General features: G+C 40.9%; 1 protein-coding gene across 1 annotated transcript in view; it reads right to left on the reverse strand.

Moving 5' to 3' along the window:
- NNT (nicotinamide nucleotide transhydrogenase) overlaps positions 1-21,491 on the reverse strand; it is an 85,668-nt gene that overhangs the window by 42,237 nt on the left and 21,940 nt on the right. The window contains exons 5-12 of the mRNA XM_006139514.4: positions 20,518-20,605; positions 19,730-19,818; positions 17,316-17,503; positions 16,153-16,286; positions 8,078-8,269; positions 4,925-5,078; positions 2,601-2,762; positions 433-543 (exon numbers count right to left, since the gene is read on the reverse strand). Coding sequence (XP_006139576.1) covers positions 433-543; positions 2,601-2,762; positions 4,925-5,078; positions 8,078-8,269; positions 16,153-16,286; positions 17,316-17,503; positions 19,730-19,818; positions 20,518-20,605 — 1,118 coding nt within the window. The remainder of the gene's footprint in view (positions 1-432; positions 544-2,600; positions 2,763-4,924; positions 5,079-8,077; positions 8,270-16,152; positions 16,287-17,315; positions 17,504-19,729; positions 19,819-20,517; positions 20,606-21,491) is intronic.

The raw sequence follows: 21,491 nt of genomic DNA on the forward strand, positions 1-21,491 counted from the left end.
GCTTCCCAGCCAGCCTTCATGGAAGTCAGATGACATTCCATGTTACACAGCAAAAAGCATGTTCTGTTCCCTAATTTTATTATGAGTCTTTTGAAGAGTCCAGATCAAAATTGTGGCCAAAAAGGGGAGATGGACATATACCATTCCATTTCAAGATGCAAAGGAATACTTGTATTCCATGCAATCACCATAGTGATTAAACCATAAAGGACAACTGCTATCCTAAGACTTTCTCCAACAGGAAATGACATCATAGAAAGGGCACACAAGGAGGCAATTGTCAACAACCATACTAGCTTGTTTGCCTGTTAAATGATCCCAATCCATAAATTGTAATCCTGTAAATCTATACCACTACAAAAGTAGAAAGCATTAATGGACTGTGATCCAACTGTTTTGATTCATGTTCATAGAAAGTTAACATGCTCATACCAGCAATGTTGACAGATGACACAAAAGCAGCAAGCACAGCAAGTCCTTGAGGAGTATTGTCAGGGACATAGCTTCCTCCCATCAATGCCAACCCACCAACTGCAGTCAGTCCTAATTAAAAAATAAATAAATAAATAAAAGATGCAAGTAAGCTATTGAACATAAACTCATTATATAGCAAGCAGCAATCTTTGCTGCTAGATAGGGATTTAATAGTGCAGTCCAGTGTTTCTCAAACTTTTTTTTATAAAGTAACTCCTTTTTAAAAAAAAAAAAAATTATAAATACCCCCAGTACTTACAGTTTTCACACACGCCATTTTTTTCCCCTACCATTACAACACATTTGTTTAAACAACTTAATTGTAGCTGGGCAGGCAATGAAATTTTTGGGTGTAAAAAGTTACAAAAATAATAAAGCACTGTAAAACTTAAACCAAAAATTCAGTTTCCTCCAAATTTCAGTTGCATTGAAGTACCCCCCCCCCCCCCAGACTTCTTTCGAGTACCCCTGAGGGTACTCGTACCACTGGTTGAGAAACACTGGTGTAGTCGATTAACCGATAAGCAAAAGCTTATAGGTTAATGCTATAGACTACATGCATTTCTCCCATTCCTCCACCAGTCAATTTTTTAGCATACTGGCAAGCAGGCTCTCAGTCCTGGCTTGCAATGGGTCTGGGATCTACCCCTTCTGTGGCTCTGCATTTAAAGTGTTAAGAGGTAGACGGGCAGGCAGCCCAGCTCAGTTATGGCTCTTGCCAGGTCCAAGAGCTCAGACCACTCCAACCCCCTAACAGGGGCTGCTGTCACCCCTGTATCAGAGGCAGCAATGTGGGGTGATAGGCAGCCAGTCAGCAAGAGGAGATGGTTTTTAAACTGGCTGCCCTTGTGGACCAGTTCCCACCCAACATGCCATGCTGCTGTCTCGGATACAGAGGCAGCAGCGCTGAGTGTCAGGGGGCTGCTCAGGAGTAGTGCCAGAGTGCACTGGCTGCCAGCCCCACCCCTAGGAACTACAGAATAGTCAAGTAACCGATAAGAATTCATGAGGTTACTCGACTATTCAATTAACCAATATTTAACATCCCTACTACAAGAATCAACACATACCATGTGACCACAGTTTTGCCAAACACTGTACACATCACTGTTGTTTAATCCCTCTGAATCAAGATTGTCAATTTTTATTTAACTGGAAATCTACCAATTGTGCCACAGAACACATCAGAAACAACAAACCAATGCATTTTTGAAATACAATGCATCAAAGGCTAATTTAGGCAGCTTAGTAACTGGCTGTACCCTTAAAGGCTGAGTTAAGCCGCAAATGTTACCTACTTTGCTGCTCATGAGATCAGTAGTTCTTTTCAAAAGGATGGCTAATTTACTACCAACACTGAGAGTAAACAATTCTGTGAAATGCTGTTCAAATATTAAGAGAAAACTGCCCCCATCTAAAAGAACTTACAGTCTATGAAAGACAAAACTGCTCAGACTCACACTAGCTCAAGTGCTGGTGTATTTTTTTTCTTTTTTTTCAAGAGAAGGAGAGGGTTATAAACTTCATGTTCCTCTTCAAAACTCACTTCTGGAAAGATGACCAGGAAAAGGGGAGAAGGGGAACAGTTAGGATACAGGCTTAGGAGGACTGAGGGGAGTAAAAGGGGAAGTAGGTAGAAATGAAAAACAGAGGTAAGCAGGGGCTGATGTTTAGGATCTGAAAGGTGAGGACTAAGAGACTTGAATGTGATGTGAATGGGGAGGGAAGCAGAAAGCAGCAAGTCTGCCTGAAGGGAAGGCACGGGAGATGATTTTAGCAACAGGATGTTGCCAAGGCCCGGAGAAGATACAACCCAGTTACATGCTGAATCACTTTTTTAAAAAATGAAGTATATTTGCCTGAACAGATTTGTAATGAATTCACTTTAAGGGAAGCTGCCAGCAATTAGACCCAGAGGTGACTCCCTGGCATCTTAATGTAATTCACACATCTACTCAGTGTGGTTCACTGTCCCATGTAGTGGCACACAGACCACTTACAGTGAACCATACCCAGTAGATGTATAGGTTACATTAAATACAGAGGATTCAACTTCTACTGTAAGCTGATAAAATCTCATAGTATTTCCTCTATACAACACAAGTAGCTGCAGGACAGACACCTACCTGAAATGGCATTAGTCACGGACATGAGTGGAGAGTGAAGCGCAGGGGTCACACCCCAGACTGTGTGATATCCTACTATTCCAGCTAAACCAAACGTTGTCACCATCTGTGGGAATGCAGAATTAGGAGCTGCAATGCCCAGTCCCAGCAAGCTAGTCAGACCTAAATGAGGACATAGTTAATGCAAAATTATGATCTCTGAATGGTTTATTTATGTTTCTATTGAGACTGTAAAACATGGCGAATATGTAAATCAGATATAGCAGTTGATCAATGTGCATTTCCCTGTGTCCATCCCATTTCCCAAATGTATCCAACTGTACATTACTGCACTTTTCTGGGATTGTGTGCATGTTCTTTTAGGGAGCATTCAAATGCATTCACTCCAATTACATAAGAAGTCAGCCTTCTGAAGTTTTATCAAGAGGAGGAAACTCATTGTCTGGCTGATTACCTATTCACGGTGTCTTCAAAGACCTAAAGTGAATAAGGAAGGGACTCACTGACTCATGAGTATGCTTGTTCTGATCTGAAGTTGTGATGAACCTCTGACCTCAAGAAAACATCTGTGTAGGGCCTGAAGGACTGTTTACCAGCCAGACATGGGCACAAGCTATGCTAGGTAGGGGAAGACACTGCCTTCCTAAACTGACAGCCTGGCCCCACCCAGACTCCACCCCCAAAATGCCTACTGTAGGCATAGTGGGAGGTGAATGGTTACTGCCTCCGAGCACACCCCTCCCCCCCCCCCAGTGCTCTGGGGCTGGGAAGGCTGGCACTGTGTGCCCTCTGCCCTTCCCGTGGTGTTGATGGGGAGACAGCTTAGCTCCTGTAGGAAGGGCCAAGCCTGTGCAGAAGGCATGGGGCTTGCTTCCCCCAGCCCTACCTTCATTCACTGCCTATGAAGCCAGAGCCCTTGTTAGAGTAAGGGTGTGATATTTGGTAAGCTTATTCCCATGCATGCAAGTTCTTTTATAGTTCAAGTTTTCTCAGTCGTGCTTTTATATTAAGAATAAACATGATTGCTTAGAAAGAGCAGTGTGGTAGCTTAACGGTAGGCAAATACATCATTTATTGTCTGAGGCAAAAAATAAAGCAATTTTGGGAGCCTGAGTTTCCTGGAGAGGTCACAGTATGGGAAGGGAGCTGTGCAGTTAGGAAATACCCGAGTCAGGACAGAGACATAGAAGTCTCTGTCCAAGAGAGATGACAGATGTGGAGCAGGGAGCCTAGAGCAAGTGCTTTTGATGGGTCATGAGAGGGAATACAGATGCAGATGCCTTGAACTGTGACAACATTGAACTTAAAACTCAAGTACAGTTTTGTCTATAAATGTAATCAGATCTGTGGGCCTGAAGGGAAGCTCTTTATTAATAAAAATGCTCTCAGAGTTTTCTTTAAACACACAAACTAAGCTATACTGGTAGAAGAGCTTTCTACCTTAGCAAAGATAGTGGTGTCTCCCCTGTTTTGATTAAATGTAAAAGCTAAATAAGAGTGTCACAATCATAGTGAAATTCTTTGCAATATTTAAAAACATGAGTTTTAAAGAAAAAAGACACGGCAATTATATATTTTGAATTCCTTAGTAAGCTAATGTACAATATTGGTACATGCAAAATGCTAACTGAAAACCTTATTCATGAAAACAAAATACTTGCCCACAAACATTGCTAAGCATGAGGAACAACCAGTATCTTTCTTATACTAAGTATTTCACAAATTCTTAAGTAGGCAATCCACACACACACACACCCACACACACACACACACACCCTCTGAGCTGAGATGTAGGAATAACTGCATTTCTGTGATATTCTTTAAGTTTGTTCTCCAAGAAACAATTATCACACACACACACACACACACACACACACACACACACACACCCCTCTGAGCTGAGATGTAGGAATAACTGCATTTCTGTGATATTCTTTAAGTTTGTTCTCCAAGAAACAATTATTGCATTGGTTTTGCAGTAAGTCAACATTCAACCAGTCCATTTTTTTACACCCCAAAAAACAAATTTAGAACTAGTTATTAATAGAATGATTAAAATTTATTATTTTAATTAAGGACTAGCCTACATGAAAAAATTAATATGAATTAACTTTTGAAGTAGATTAAACTGCCTCTTACGTGGATGCTCTTTCAAAATTTACATGATCTTAATTCAATTCAGCTTGATTTATTTCCAAAGTGAACTAAACTAAATTATTTTTCCCCTTGTAGACAACCCCTAAGTTTTCCAGAGGCTGAATTTGGCACATAACACACTGACAGTCCAACTATAGCCATCATTAAGTGACTCCAAGTTCTCTCACCTGCAGTATAGGCAGTGGCAGTAGTCATAGTTTTTCTAAAAGGTGTAATCGTGGCTTCTTTTTCCGCTTTCAGCTCAGCCACAGTCTTGTGTTTCACAGGGACTCCCTGAGGAATGTTGTTTGGTGGCGGTGCAGGAAAAGTCACTTTGCCATCCTGACAACACACAAAGTTACAATTACCTCTAGCACGACAGCTTACACGACTGATCATTTCTTGTTTTTCAAAAAATAAATCCTTCAGACTAGTGTCAAAGCCTAAATCAAAGAATGATGGGTGAACATCTGATTTGTGGATTGTCAAATAGGAGTCATAATTATGAAGAGAGTGTTTTCCATAACAAATGTCTTTTCAATGAAAGCTAAAGATTATTATTTGGGTCAGAGGAACTGGAGATGCACAGGGAGCTAGCATGCCTGCAATGGATATATTGAAGGGGCTAATGTATTTTTCTTCCTCCCCAATAGGGATGTAAAATCCCATTTAATTAGTTAAACGATTAAAGTGGGGGTGGGTGAGGGAGCTGCTCCAGCCCAGGCCCATCCGCAATGGCCAGCCTGGAGCAACCTGTTCACCTCAGAGAGGGGCTGCTCTGGCCAGGCTGGAGTGCCCCTACCCACAGCAGGCCTTGCGAGGCTGGAGCAGCTCCTGCCTGCGGTGGACAAGGAGCTGCTCTAGCTCCCACTGGTTAACTAGAACCAATAAGCCTCACCCATTAAGGGTTAACTGATTAACTATTCACATCCTTACTCCCCAATCCCATCCCACCCCTCAGAGGCAAGAGCAGGATCAACATACATTTCTGATCCCAAGTGCATGCAAGAGTGCGGGGTCTAGAAAAGGAGAGTGGACCATCAGGAAACAAGTAGGAACTAGGGATGTTAGATATTGTTCAATTTAATAATCATGTAACCTCACCAAATCTTAGTGGTTACACGATTATTTGATGGTCCCCAGGGATGGGGCCAACAGCCAGTATGCATCTAGCCCCACTCCCAGGGAAGTCCCCTGCCATCCTGCGCTGCTGCCTCTGTAGCAGAAGCAGCAGCACGGGATGGCCAGCAGGAGCCGGTCCATGAGGTGAGTCGGTTTAAAATCTGTCTCCCTTCACAGACCAGCTCCCACCTGCTGCGCCCACTGCTGCCTGAGCTCTCCACGGACTGAGGCTGCGCTGGCATCCCATAGAGCAGCCTTTGTCTGTAGCATGCCTGGGCCTGCCGCAGAAAGGGGCTGCTCCAACATCCCGCCTATGATGCAGAGGCAGCAATGCATGGGTGTGTCTAGACTACATGGCTCTGTTGACGGAGCCATGTAGTCTAGACACACCCCATGAGTGGGGGGAGGGGGGAGGGAAGAGAAGAGAGACAGCTTAAACCGGATTCCCCACAAGCACCATCTCCTGCCTGTCTTTCCTTCCCCAGCTGCTAGGCACCCGAGGAAGTATGACTAGTCTAGAACGTAGAATACCAGGACCAGGTGCTGCGTACAGTAATATGTACAGAAAAGAGGCAAATCCTGTTCCAAAGGATTTACGTACTCAGATTATAAAACAAAGGAGAGGAGGACAAACATAAGTACAGAGAGGTGAAGCCATCTGACCAAGTTCATACAGTATGTCAGTAATAGAGTGGAAAAATAGAACTCAGGTGTCATGACTATCTGTCCAGTGCCATATCTGCTCAGCCATGTTGCCTCTCAAACATATGAACAGACATATTTCCTGCTCAGATGAATTTGTCTTGATAATGTGAACGGATAAGTACACATTCAGATTTAAAAAGCAAACAACATCTATACACAACTCACTTCCTGGAATACAAGGAACATATTTAGAGGTCTTATTTCAGGTTCTTGTAGACAGACACCAATATCACAAAAGGCCACAACTGACATCTTTGTTAGAGAAGACAGAACAAGGAATCAACTTACTTCCCCCTTCCCTCTTCACAAATGTTCCATAAAATCACAAATGAGGCACAATAATATGAACAGAGAGAAGAAATCTGTATTACCGTTGCTGATGCTGGACCTGTTCTAGGAATAAATTACGGTCTTAAAGTTTCCTTCCGTTTTGACCTATACTAAAAAAACAACTTTAAACGACACTGTCTACTTGATGATTTTCTCTCTATAGATGTATTATTTTTCCTGCGGGACGACAGTGATGTCATCATGTTACTCTGTATTCCACAGCCCCACCTCTGCCTCCGCCCTCAACCACTTGCTGGAGTCAGCTGCTCCACATGGGCTGCTCCAGCTGCGCTTCCAGTGAGGAGCTGCTGAATCTGGGTCCCTTCCACCATCTGAGCCCAACTGGTAGCCAGGGGGAGAGCTACGGCTGATGTCACCTTGGCCCAGCCTGGTGGAAGGATAGGGGAGAGCCAAGGTCGGGGAGGGAGGGGGAGGCAGGAGGCAGGAGGAGGAGGAGGAAGAGCTGGGGCCACCTCAAGGCCAAGGCCACTTGGAGCCAGGCCCTCCCCAGAGGCCAGGGAGGAGGGGGAGGAGAGCCAGGGCAGCCTCAGCCCTGGCAGAGAAGGGGGTAGGCGAGTGTAGCGATCGAGGGGGCACAACCCCCTAATTTGAACATAATGTTAAAATTCTATTTCTGCTAGAACTCCCTCTAAGTAGCACCTCCTAATTTTTATTTGCTTTAATTCCTTGAGAATAGATTTTAGGAGAGTTTCTCTGCTCCTTTTGGAATGCGTATAAGGATGTTTTTCAGCAAGGGGAAAAACTGATTATACATGGGAACAGCATAAATGTCTACTTAGAAAGTGCTGCCAAATTCTCAAAGCAAGCCCCCCCAAAAAATACAGAAAAAGTTTTTGCTGGCATCATTCAGTTAGAGAAATCTTAGGTTTTTCTGTAAACCATAGTAGGGAACTGCATTTTCAAACAAATGTGATTTTCAAACAAATGAGATTTTCAAACTGACGTTGCCTTTCAAACAAAAAAATAAAGCTGTGATAAACATACCTCTGCTCTATGTGATCATTAACATGAACATAAAAACAAAGTTGTACGTCTTACACTATTTCATAAACTACCATAATGCAAGCAAATATTTACCTCCTTAGTATTGATTTAAGGAGATTTCAATGTTAGGTCTGGAAGTAAACAAAAACACATTATAAAGATATAGTATTCTGACTTACCTTCATTACTACAGTGCCTCTAACAACATGGTCCAAAGTGCCATAGTCAAATTGGTCCTTCAGATCAAAGTAGAAGTTTTCCTTATCAGGACTTATTGCCTTTAAAAGCTTGGTAACATTGTTGGAGTACAGAGTGCTGGACTGGGTAGCCATTCTACTTGGAAGGTCTGTGTAACCTATATGCGTAACTCCCTAAATGAAACCAAGTGAAATATTTAAAAACCCAGTACAATTCACAGAAGAATAAATAGTGTCTCTAAACATCCAAAACTTTTCTGGGTATGCACATTTCAAGTACTAAGTTTAGTCTTAGTATAGCTTCAATTCTGATTTGTATAGCTACTACTATTACAAAAAGAGTAAACTCATCCTCTTTGCACACTACTGGGATTAAACCTGAATTTTGTAGAGGGATGTACTGCAGCATTTTTCCTATCTCTAATATCTAAGTTGTGTTTTGTTAGTCTTTAAGCTGCTACTAGACTATTCGTTTAAGTGTTTCCAGGAGAAGCTGTGTTAGTCTGTATCTGCAAAAACAACACAGAGTTATGTGGCAGCTTAAAAAGACTAACAGATTTATTTGGGCATAAGCTTTTGTAGGTAAAATCTACTTAATCAGATATCATTTCTAAAATACTCTTATAGCTTGAGGTACGTTAAGCAGCCAGGTAAGAGATGGACAGGATCATCTGTTAAGTCTTTTCAGTCTTTTTGGAGAGTGTTGAGGGTGTGTTCCCAGCCTTTTCTTTTTTTTTGGGGGGGGGGGGGAGGAGGAGAGAAGAGATTGGCTGTCTGGCTGAGTTATTTGTCCTTGTCTGTGTTTGCTTTTTTCATCAGTGAATCATAAAAATGTGTGGCTGAAAAGGAACCTTAAAAGGTTATCTAGTCCATGCCCCTCGTGCTGAGACAGGATAAAGTATACCTACACCATCCCTGACAGATGTTTGTCTAATCTGATCTCAAGAACTTCCAATAATGGGGGTTCCATAACTCCTTTTGTAACCTATTCCAGTACTTAAGTATTCTATATATTTTATCCTTACATCTAACTTAAATCTCTCTTGCTGCAGACTAAGCAGATTACTTTTTAATAGATGCTCAAATTAAATGTATACCCCAAGTTAAAAAACATAGTAAGAAAACCAGCAAAATGTCATTGTGGCTTAACAACCAAGTAAGAGAAGCAGTGACAGGCAAAAAAAAAGTCATCTTTTAAAAGTGGAAGTTAAATCCTAGTGAAGAAAATAGAAAGGAGAATAAACTCTGGCAAATGAGTTTAAAAATATAATTAGGAAGGCCAAAAAGAAATGTGAACAGCCAGCTAAAAAACTCAAAACTACATCAGAAGCCGGAAACTTGCTAACGAACCAGTGGGGGCCACTGAACGATTAAGATGCTAAAGAAGCATTCAAGGAGAAGTTCACTGTGAAGAAACTAAATGATTATTTTTTCCCCCCATCAGTCTTCCTACCTGAGGATTAGGAAGATTTCCAAATCTAAGCCATTGTTTTTAGATGACAAACACGAGGAATTGTCCCAGATTGAGGTGTTGTTAGAGCAGGTTTTAGAACAAATTGATAAACTAAACAAGAAGTCACCAGGACCAGATAGCATTTACTCTAGTGTTCTGAAAGAATTCACATGGGACGCTGCAGAACTACTAGCTGTGGTTTATAAAACTATTATTTAAATTATTTTTTGTACCAAATGCCTGGAAGATAGCTAATGTGGTGCCAATTTTTAAAAAAAGGAATCAAGAGGTGATCCTGGCAATTGCAGGCCAGTAAATCTAACTTCAGTAGCACGCAAATTGGTATTCTTTACTATAGTTTCCACAAATGTTAAACACAGATTATCATCATTTGTTGGGGAAAAGTCAATGTGGCTTTTGTAAAGAAAGATCATGCCTGACCAATCTACTATAATACTTTGAGGGGGTCAAGAATAATGTGGACAAAGGGGATACAGTGGATATAGTGTACTTTGATTTCTGAGACCTTTGATAAGGTCCCTCGTCAAAGGCTCTTAAGCAAAGTAAGATATCATGGATAAGAGGGAAGGTCTTTTCATAAACTGAAAACTGGTTAAAGAGGAAACAAAGGGTAGGAATAAACGGTCAGTTTTCAGAGTAGAGAGGGGTAACTAGTGGTGTCCTCCAGGGTCTGTACTGGGACCAATCCTATTCAACATATTCATAAATGATGTGAAGAATGGAGTAAACCATAAGGCAACAAAATTTGCAAAGGATACAAAAATGCTCAAGATTGCTAAGTCCAAAGAAAACTGTGAAGAACGTCAGAAGGATCTCACAAAAACTAGGTAACTAGATAACAAAATGGCAGATGAAATTCAATGTTGATAAATGCAAAGTAATGCATATTGGAAAACATAATCCCAACTATGTGTATAAAATGATGGGGCTAAATTAGCTATTACCACTCAAGAGAGAGAGAGAGATCTTGAAGGCATTGTGGATAGTTCTCTGAAAACATGTACTCCAAGTGCAGCAGCATCCAAAAAAGCAAACAATGTTAGGAATCATTAAGAAAAGGATTCAGAATATCTTGCTGCCACTATATAAATCCACGGTATGCCCACATCTTGAATACTCCTTGTAAATGCGGTAATCCTATCTCAAAAAAAGCTCTCTCACTATTGGAAAAGGTTTGGAAAAGGGCAATCAAAATGATTAGGAGTAAGATACAGCTCCATATCAGGAGAATGTGATAAAACAAGGATTTTTCAGCTTGGAAAAGAGACTACTAATGGGGGACATGGTAGAGGTCTGTAAAATTATCACTGGTGTGGAGAAAATGAATCAAGATGATTTATTTATGCTCTCTCATAACAGAAGAGCTAGGGGGGGCCACTAAATTAAATTAAACCTGCTATCTACTAAAAATAAACAAAAGGAAGTACTTCTTCAAACAATGAATGGTCAATTTGGGGAACTCTTTGCCAGAAGATGTTGCAAAGGCCAAGACTATAACAGGGTCCAAAAAAGAACTAGATAAATTCATGGAAGATAGGTCCATCAATGGCTTGTTAGCCAGGATGGGCAGGAATGGTGCCCCTAGCCTCGGTCAGAAGCTGGGAATGGGAGACAGGGGAGAGATCACCTGTTTTGTTCATTTCTTCTGGGTCACCTGGAATTGGTCACTGTCAGAAGACAGAAAACTGGGCTAGATGGATCTTTGATCTGACCCAGTATGGCCATTCTTGTGTTCTTGACCTACTTTCAGCTGATACGGAGAACAAATCATCACCACGGTCTTTATAACACTGTAACATATATTAAAACTATTATTAGGTCACCCCTTAGACTTCTTTTTTTAAGGTTAAAAGCATGCCTTAAAAAAAAAAACACCTTTCCTTATACGTCAGGTTTTCTAAACCTTTTATCATTTTTAACTGCTCTCCTTTGGTCTGCTTCCAGTACATCCACATTTTTCTTATAGTGTGGTACCCAAAACTAGACCCAATACTTCAGCAGAGACCTCACCAATGCCTAACATACCTGTGCTTTAGCTACAATGCTCCTTTTAATGCACCCCCTTCCCACCATGATATCAGCCTTTTTTGCAACTACAACTCATTGTTACCTCATGTTCAATTTGTGATCCACTAGAATTCCCAGATATATTTCTGCAGTACTACTGCCTGGCCAGTTATTTCCCATTTTGTATTTGATTTTTCCTTTCTAGGGGTAGTACTAAATGATGCTATTTTTAAATGCATTATTTTATTGTTTAAGTCTAGAGAAATAAAATAATTTAACTACAAAGACTATGAAGACACATTTCAATTCTGTAAAACTGTTGTTTGCCAAGGAGATGTCAATTACATTCATTACAAAAATAAATGATTGATTACTATCAATTTTCAACAGAAAATAAACAATATAATTATTTCTCCTACCAAATTAGATAGTCTTAATCTTTATTGAATTAGTTGTCCCAGAACAAGTGGAGTTAAACACAGAAGGGGAAATATGTATCTGGCTCTGGCTAGCTGCAGCGGCACAGGAGCCAAGAAAACAGAGCTGTAAACAGGGGAGTTTGAGTTTGTAAAGGGAGTTTGGATTGTGGGACTTGTTTGGAGTTTGTTTCTGCTGTGGAGAGGGTGTTTTGGTTTGTTTTTGTGTTCCCGGACTAATAGGATTTTGGTGAGAAAGTAGATAAAACACAGAGGCATTAGTGGCCATGGCCCAAGTAGTAGAGAACACAAGGAGGATGATTGGATGTGGTAGCTGTGGTATGTACATGATTCTGGAGGGGGTACCTGAAAGGAGTTTTGTTTGCATGAAGTGCCGCCTGATAGAGCTGATGGAAGAAAAGATCCGAGGACTGGAGATGCAGGTGGGAACTCTGGTCGAGTTTAGAAGGGGGTTTGAGCAGATGATGGGGCAAAGGCATGACGTGGCTGAAGGGGAAAGCTTAGATATGCAGATGGAAGCAGGATCAAGGGCCTCAGAGGGGGGACTGCTGGGCGAAGAAAATGGACAGTGGAAGCATGTGACTCAGAGGACCAGGCAGAGGAAAAGATGGGTCAGTGAAGGAAAAATAGAGCTCAAGAACAGGTATGTGGAGCTGGAAAATGTAGAAGGGATACAGCAGGTAGATAATGAAGATGGAAGGGTAAGGAAGAAGAGAAGAATGGCTAGTCCCATAGATAAAGGGGAAGACTTAATGGAGACAACACCAATAATGAGCATTAGGATTACAAGGGAAAATAGGAATGGCAAGGACTTGCAGCCAGAGGAAGCTAGAGATAGACCAGAGAATTTTACTGTCACTAGGAAAAGGCAGGTCTATGTGATTGGGGACTCCTTATTGAGAAGAATAGATAGGCCTGTAACCAGAGCTGATCCAGAGAATAGAAGGCTGTGCTGTCTGCCAGGTGCTAAGATAAGAGATGTGGAACTGAGGTTGAAGAGAATTATTAAGGGAGCAGGAAGGAATCCATTGATCATCCTTCATGTAGGAACAAATGATAGGGCTAGATTCTCGCTGGAACGAATTAAGGGAGACTACGCTAGGCTGGGGAGGATGCTCAAGGAAATTGAGGCTCAGGTGATCTTTAGTGGGATTCTGCCTGTTCCTAGAGAAGGGCAACTAAGATGTGACAGGATTATGATGATCAATAGATGGCTTAGGCAGTGGTGCTATAAGGAGGGCTTTGGGATGTATGTTCACTGGGAGGCATTTATGGACAGAGGACTGTTCTCTAGAGATGGACTTCACCTAAGTAGGGAGGGAAATAGACTTCTAGGATGGAGGCTGGCTCAACTTATTAAAAGAGCTTTAAACTAGGAATTTGGGGGAGACGGTTGGGAGATGCCCAGGTAATCTCTTCGCCAGATTTTAACACTGAGAGGGAGGAAAATGAAGTAAGAAAGGATATAGCTGGGGGTAGGAGAATGAACATGAGGAAGGGTGGGGTGGATACTAGTCTAATAGGTCATACTGGAGGTCTAACGTCCGTGCCAAATTGGGTAAAGAATGTGAATGAGGCCAAACAGCAAAAATTAAGACATTTGTACACCAATGCGAGGAGCCTAGGTAACAAAAAGGAAGAACTAGAGTTATTGGTCCAGGAAGTGAAACCAGATATTATAGGAATAACAGAAACATGGTGGAATACTAGGCATGACTGGAGTACAGGTATTGAAGGGTATGTGCTGTTTAGGAAAGACAGAAATAAGGGTAAAGGTGGTGGAGTCGCATTGTATATCAAAGATGAGGTAGATTGTAAAGAAATAAAAAGTGATGGAATGGAGAAGACAGAGTCCGTTTGGGCAAAAAAATCACATTGGGGAAGAAAACTATCAGATCCTCCCCTGGGATAGTGTTTGGGGTGTATTATAGACCACCAGGATCCAATTTGGACATGGACAGAGACCTCTTTAATGTTTTTAATGAAGTAAATACTCATGGAAACTGCGTAATCATGGGAGATTTAAACTTTCCAGATATAGACTGGAGAACAAGTGCTAGTAATAATAATAGGGCTCAGATTTTCCTAGATGTGATAGCTGATGAATTCCTTCATCAAGTAGTTGCTGAACCAACAAGGGGGGGGATGATATTTTAGATTTGGTTTTGGTGAGTAGCGAGGACCTCATAGATGAAAAGGTTGTAGGAGACAACCTTGGCTCGAGTGATCATGAGCTAATTCAGTTCAAATTAAATGGAAGGATAAACAAAAATAAATCTGAGACTAGGGTTTTTGATTTCAAAAGAGCTAACTTTAGTAAATTAAGGAAATTAGTTAGGGAAGTTGATTGGACTAAAGAAATTATGGATCTTAAAGTGGAGGAGGCCTGGAATTATTTTAAGTTAAAGTTGCAGAAGCTGTCAGAAGCCTGTATCCCTAGAAAAGGGAAAAAAATTATAGGCAGGTGTGTTAGACCAAGCTGGAAGAGCAAGCATCTCAGAGAGGTGATTAAGAAAAAGCAGAAAGCATATAAGGAGTGGAAAATGGGAGGGATTAGTAAAGAAAGCTACCTTATTGAGGTTAGAGCATGTAGGGATAAAGTGAGAGAGCTAAAAGTCAGGTAGAGTTGGACTTTGCAAAGGGAATTAAAACCAATAGTAAAAGGTTTTATAGCCATATAAATAGGAAAAAAACAAAAAAAGAAGAAGTAGGACCGCTAATTACTAAGGATGGAGTGGAGGTTAAGGATAATCTAGGAATGGCCCAATTTCTAAACAAATACTTTGCTTCAGTCTTTAATGAGGCTAATGAAGAGCTTAGGGATAATGGTAAGTTAACAAATGGGACTAAAGATAAGGAGGTAGATATTACCATATCCGAGGTAAAAGCCAAACTTGAACAGCTTAATGGGAGTAAATCGGGGGACCCAGATAATCTTCATCCAAGAATATTAAAGGAACTGGCACATGAACTTGCAAGTCCATTAGCAAAATTGTTTAATAAATCTCTAAACTCAGGGGTTGTACCATTTGACTGGAGAATTGCTAATACAGTTCCGATTTTTAAGAAAGGGAAAAAAAGTGACCCGGGTAACTATAGGCCTGTTAGTTTGACATCTGTAGTATGTAAGATCCTGGAAAAAAATTTGAAGGAGAAAGTAGTTAGAGACATTGAGGCTAATGGCAATTGGGACAAATTACAACATGGTTTTACAAAAGGTAGATCATGCCAAACCAACCTGATCTCCTTTTTTGAGAAAGTAACAGATTTTTTTTAGATAAAGGAAATGCAGTGGATCTAATCTACCTCGACTTTAGGAAGGCATTTGATACAGTACCACATGGGGAATTATTGGTTAAATTGGAAAAGACAGGGATTAATATGAAAGTTGAGAGGTGGATAAGCAACTGATTAAAGGGGAGACTACAGCGGGTCATACTGAAAAGTGAACTGTCAGGTTGGAGGAAGGTTACTAGCGGAGTTCCTCAGGGATCAGTTTTGGGGCCAATTTTTATTTAATCTTTTTATTGCTGATCTTGGCACCAAAAGTGGAAGTGTTCTAATAAAATTTGCGGATGACACAAAGTTGGGAGCTATTGCCAATTCAGAAAAGGATCGGAATATCATACAGGAAGATCTGTTGCTCAAGGGTGTGAATAAGCCACTCCCATGCCAAGTGACATAACTTACAGTTATACCAACTTAAGCACAGGTGTGAAAAGTGCTATGCTGGTGGAATGGCTTCTCCTACCAACATAGCTACTGCTACTCATGGGGGCTGGCATAATTAAAGCGACAGGATAACTCTCTCATTGGTATAGAACATTTGCGCTAGCAGCACTGCAGTGGCGCCACTGTAAGTGTAGCTATAACCTTGAGACAGCTGGGTCAAATCAGTCTCAACGTAGTCTAAGAACCACTCCCTGTTTAAAGGCAATCCTTAAGCAGACCTTGAATTACATTTGACTTTTAAAATATGACTGGTAACAAAATGTTAGTCTTAAAAAAAAAATTCTTTAAAAGCCAGTATGGTAGAGCAGAATGATACACGTTTTTTGTGTTTAAGTGTATAAGCTGTGGGGTCTTCAAACTACATGTATTCTCATGAATCTAAAACTGCTGCTTAAGAAAGTCCATACCTTGTGAATGTAAAGCTCTCCAGGCTTAGTAGTTTCAAAGTTTCCTCCTGCTTCTGAAGCTAAATCCACAACAACTGAACCTTCTTTCATTGATTCAATCATATCTTTACGAAACAAGACAGGAGCTTTTTTACCTGATAAGACAAGAAAATAGAATCAGCTACATGTGTGTCCAATGCTGCAAATAAATGTCCCAAGACCTAATACTTCCCTCAGAGAAATGTGCTATTTTCATATAGTTACCACAGAACTCAACCCAAGTTGTACGTGCATATTAAGGAAAGAATTTGGCCTCTAATTTGAACATTTTCAGCTCAGATGTGACCTACATTTGTGTGTATTTGCAGAGAGAAAAGATACTGTATTTTTCCCAAATATGTAGGAAACTGCCTCATAAGCTCTCCAGTAGTTATAAAATGCTGTTCTCCAGAAAGTGCATATTTATTTATGTAACACAATGTTAGACGATTCTATTTTGCATTTTTTAAATTTATCTTTAGGATATGACCCTCAAATTTGCCTTTTGAGAAACAAAAAAGATTTCTGAAGTGCCTCTAGTATCCATATGTTAGCAGCAATAGTATTTAGGAGTATTGTTATCCCTATTTATTCCTTTAAGTGAACCTTTATTATCTTTCTAAAGGGATGTATGGTCTCTGCAGAAGCTAGGTTTGAATCTTATGAAGGGATTCAGACAGTGTAATCCCAAAGAATCCAGACAAACTCTGTGCAAGTGATTCTCTTTATGCAATAAGGGCCTTAAATAACATTTTCTAGCTTGTTTAAGTGAGAGCATGCATTTATTTCTGGATTTTTCTATGTGAACAAACACTGAAATACTCTATTGACAAGAACTGAAGGTAAGAAAGGTCTATGAGAAAAATAGTGCAGCATGATTTATTGCTTACTCTAGCAAATTTGTTTTTACAAGGCATGAGCTGTGACAAATATAGCAACTTCTTCAATAACTGGAACACACCAATAGAAGGGGAGGGCAGGTTTACATAAAGCTATATCACCAACAGCTTCTCTGCCTTCTGTGATCTCACCCTGGAGTCAGATAGCCCCAAAGATGCACAAACTTACCTGAGATTAGTGGAGATGGAATAATAAAAGTATTCAGAGCAGGTGAGGAAAACATGTCTGCTGCATTGGTGACATACCAGGAATGAGAGCTGTGCTGATGATGATGTCAACTTCTTGGCATTGTTTGGCAAAAAGTTGCATTTCAGCTTCAATAAACTCTTTGGACATTTCTTTTGCATACCCTCCTTGCCCCTCTCCAGATTCCTTTAAATCCACTTCTAAGGGCTCAGCACCAAGAGATTTGAATTGTTCCAAAGCTGCAGCTCTAAAGGTTTAGATGAATTACAGATCATAGAAAAGTAAAATCAGGATTTGTAGTGACAATTAAGTCCAGTCAGGATTTTGCTGAAGACTATTACAGTAGCAATTTGCTCTTCCTCTCTAAGACAGAAGGTATGATCAAGTTCCTCCTTCTATAAAATAGGTATAACAGCATTTTACTAGCTGAAAGGAGGTTTCGAGAATAAATACATTAAAAATCAAGAGGCACTCAAAGGCAATAATCACCCTAGGTAGGCTGCGATTGTGCCTGCAACAAAAACAATCTTATTACAGGCAGTCCCCGACTTACGCGGATCCGACTTATGTCGGAGCCGCACTTACGAACAGGGCTTTTCTCGTCCTGGAACTCGCGGGCGGCGGGACCACCCAGAGCGCACCGGTCCCGCCACCGCATCCTCCAGGGTGAGAAAAGCTGCTCCGGGTCTCCCAGGTGTGCTGGGGAGGACTCCCCAGCACAGCAGGGAGACCAGAGCAAAGCCGCACAGGCGGCGGGACCCCAGCTGTTCTGTCCCAGGAGTCCAGATTCAGCCGCTGTTGAAACTGATCAGCGGCTGATTCCAGGAAGCCGGAGGCAGAGCAACTCCACCTAGGGCTTCCTGTAGTCAGCCGCTGATCAGTTTCAGCAGCCGCTGAATCTGGAGCCAGTTCCGACTTACATACAAATTCAACTTAAGAACAAACCTATAGTCCCTATCTTGTACGTAACCCGGGGACTACCTGTGTTGCAAGACTTTATTAACAGCAGGTGGCAGCACAGTATAGAGTTTCAGATACTACTTTCCAATTTTAATCTGGAAGGAATAGTCTCAACATTCAAGGATTTATGCACACAAGGTGAAAACATTTTTTATAAAGTACCCCTTTTTCAAAAAAAAATTATAAGGACCCCCAGTACCTAATAGTTTTCAGACACACAAACACACAAAATATTTTTTTCTACATTAAACAAATGTGTTGCAAACAATTTAATCACAGCCGGGCAAGCAATGAAATTTTTGGGTGTAAAAAGTACAAAAATAATAAAAGCAATGTAAAACTTCAGTTCTCTCCAAATTCTCCAAATTGTGTTAATGTACCCCCCGGACTTCTCTCAAGTACCCCTGAGAGTACTCGTACCACTGGTTGAGAAACACCGGATTAGACTATCTCTCCCCATCCTGAGCAAGGGAAAAGCCTTGCTCAGGAATTCTCAAGTGGCATCACCCTGCTATAAAGGATAGCAGGGTTTCTGGGAAACATGGTCCCTTCTGAAGCTTCAGGGGGTAGCCAAGTTAGTCTGTACAGGACAAACTTAAAAAAACAACGAATAGTCTGGTAGCACGTTGAAGGCTAACAAAACATGCAGATGATGTCATGAGTTTCTGTGAAGTGAGCTGCACCCATGAAAGCTGATGACACCACCTACACGTTGTGTTAATCTTTGAAGTGCTACCAGCCATTTGTTGTTTTTGAAATAGTCCCTTCTGGCAGCCATGTTGTAGCCCTCATCTGAGGCAAGGCACACTGGAAAATTAAGATATAGAAACCTTGCCTCCTCTCTTTCTTGCCTCCCCTGCAGCTCCTAGATGAGCAGAGGCCTGAAAGGTGGTGATGGGTTTCCCCTGAAAGTTTGGATATGTAAGCACACACTCATTTAACTCATATAATCCTCAAGCTTTTTAACGGACTTTGACACGACCACTTCTTATGATGAATGTGAATGGTTGGGAAGATTATTTTTCTATTTTGGAGTGAAACTGAAATAAAACTGTTTTAACTGACAAATGCAATAGAAATGTTTTCTTTTGTCTGTCACACTCACCATAATACAATTTCCTTCCCCCCACCCCCGATCAGTTCTCAAGCCCTTTACCTACAAGTGCTCAGAAACACAGTTATGCTGGCAGCATATTCTGTAAGTCAGATCATAATAAGAGGGTATAATTCCAGAGTTGAAACCCCCTCAAATGCCCTCCCAATAGCCTCCTCCCTTTAAAAACTTAGAGGCTGTCAGCTTGACAAATTCCACTGATTGCAAGTGTTGCAATATCCCCCTTAGGGAAAGCCCATTCCCTCGAGATCTTAACCAAACAAACACTGTCTAATTAGGGAATGCAAAAGCCAATGGAGTAGTCAACTAAACACAGAGAAAAACAGTTATACTCCACCATTTCATGAAAAACCAAAGATGAGTTTGAGATGCCACTAACATTCTTATCACCAGGCTTACCTGGTATCAAATCCACGAACCACTGCTCCCATTGATTTAGCTGCTCCTGCAGAAGCCAGCCCTGCAACTCCCCCTCCAATTATAAGGACCTAGAATGATATTTGTTATTAAAAAGACCAAGCTAAATACAAGTGATCTGGAAAAGTGGCAGCAAGTCTGTTTGACATAGTACAGAATTCCCCATAGGGAATGTGGCTTACTGACCAGATCTATTTAACAGGTTACTTTACAGTACGAGATACAAATTGACTCGCATACAGTTCATATCACATTATGAAATGAAATTCATTTCTAAGCTTCAAATAATTTGGGAGTTAGCCCATATATAGCATGGCGCCTACATAAACTGACATAAGGAATATACATTTTCCCCTTTTTACATCTGCTTTGATTTCCCATTCTCAACTGGTTTTCTTTTATTCCCCTCATCAATCTCCACCAAGGGCCACTTCTATCTGGATTTGAAGACACCAAAATTCCACCTTCACAATCCCCAAAAGTTTCCAAAATTCTCCCCACGTTGCTAATGCATAAACTGATTTTATATCAAAAGCTTGAACTGAAAAAGTTGAGCATAAGTGACATTTATTAAGGTTCAACATTCTTTATACTGAGAGTAGCTTTCATTGTAGACAAACGAAGCTTGACCTGAATAAGGAGTGACACAGAACGAATAAACAGGGTTCTAAACTCTGAAACTAAAGCCCATTGAACTTAACCATGAACAGTAGTTTACTGTATGTATGAAATCACCTCTGTTACAGGGTAAGTTTTCTTAGTCCACACACCTTGGCAGGAGGAACTTTACCAGCAGCTGTGATCTGACCAGTGAAAAATCGACCAAAGTGATTTGCTGCTAGCACAACAGCCTTGTAACTGTCAAAGGAAAAAAATAAAAACGCATGTATCAATATTTGTTCATGTCCCACTCCCACCCAGTCACTGCAGCAATCAAAGAGACACTCATTTAAGATAGGTGTAGTTTGACTTCTATATTTGAAGGGGGCAGCTCCAGTCAGGCCAATATGACAACATGGCAGGGGGAGGGGAAATGCCCCCACTGAGAAGTGCTAGTTAGTTAAGGATGCAACTAGTTTATAAAATACTAGTTATTTTTGCACCTCTAACTCTGAAACTTGCAATTTATTCTGAATATAAATGTTCTTGAACATTTAACAAATGTTTTTTAACTTTTTAAAGATATTTGAGTGTTTTTGCAAGTGATGTTATTTTTTTAAATAACCTGGAAATGAAATGTTTGTTGTTGCATAAAGAAGCCTCCGCATGAGCTTACTTGATTTATACACATGCATTTTCTGAAACTACACTAAACCGTAAGGTCTAAGGTTTTAAACTGCAACTTGGGATCTTTGTCAAACCTTGCAAGTCATTGTGATCTTTGTAAAACTTTGTAACTCTCAGAAACTTACTGCAAGATGCAACTTTATAACTCAGCCACCTTGCTTGTAACTTGCTCTAAACTGCATTCTCCTCTGAGCGAATGGAGAGAGAGAGTGTGTGAATGTGTTTTTTGGAGTTGCTAAGACTAGAACACATGGTGATGAGTCATCACAGACTGCTGCTTTTGCTGGATAAAGGGAGGTCTGGGCATGCTCCCTGATGACAAGGTGTCTTAACAGGAGCCGTTCAGACACTATATAAAGAGAGGGAGCAGATGTGCTTTCTTCCCCTGCTCCAGAGAAACTCATCTCTACAGCCAGTGTCTTTCCTCCTGACCAGCTTTCCCAGCCATGATGAGCAG

Source organism: Pelodiscus sinensis, chromosome 6, assembly GCF_052426305.1.
Source record: "Pelodiscus sinensis isolate ZL-2025 chromosome 6, ASM5242630v1, whole genome shotgun sequence".
NCBI classification, from domain to species: domain Eukaryota; kingdom Metazoa; phylum Chordata; order Testudines; family Trionychidae; genus Pelodiscus; species Pelodiscus sinensis.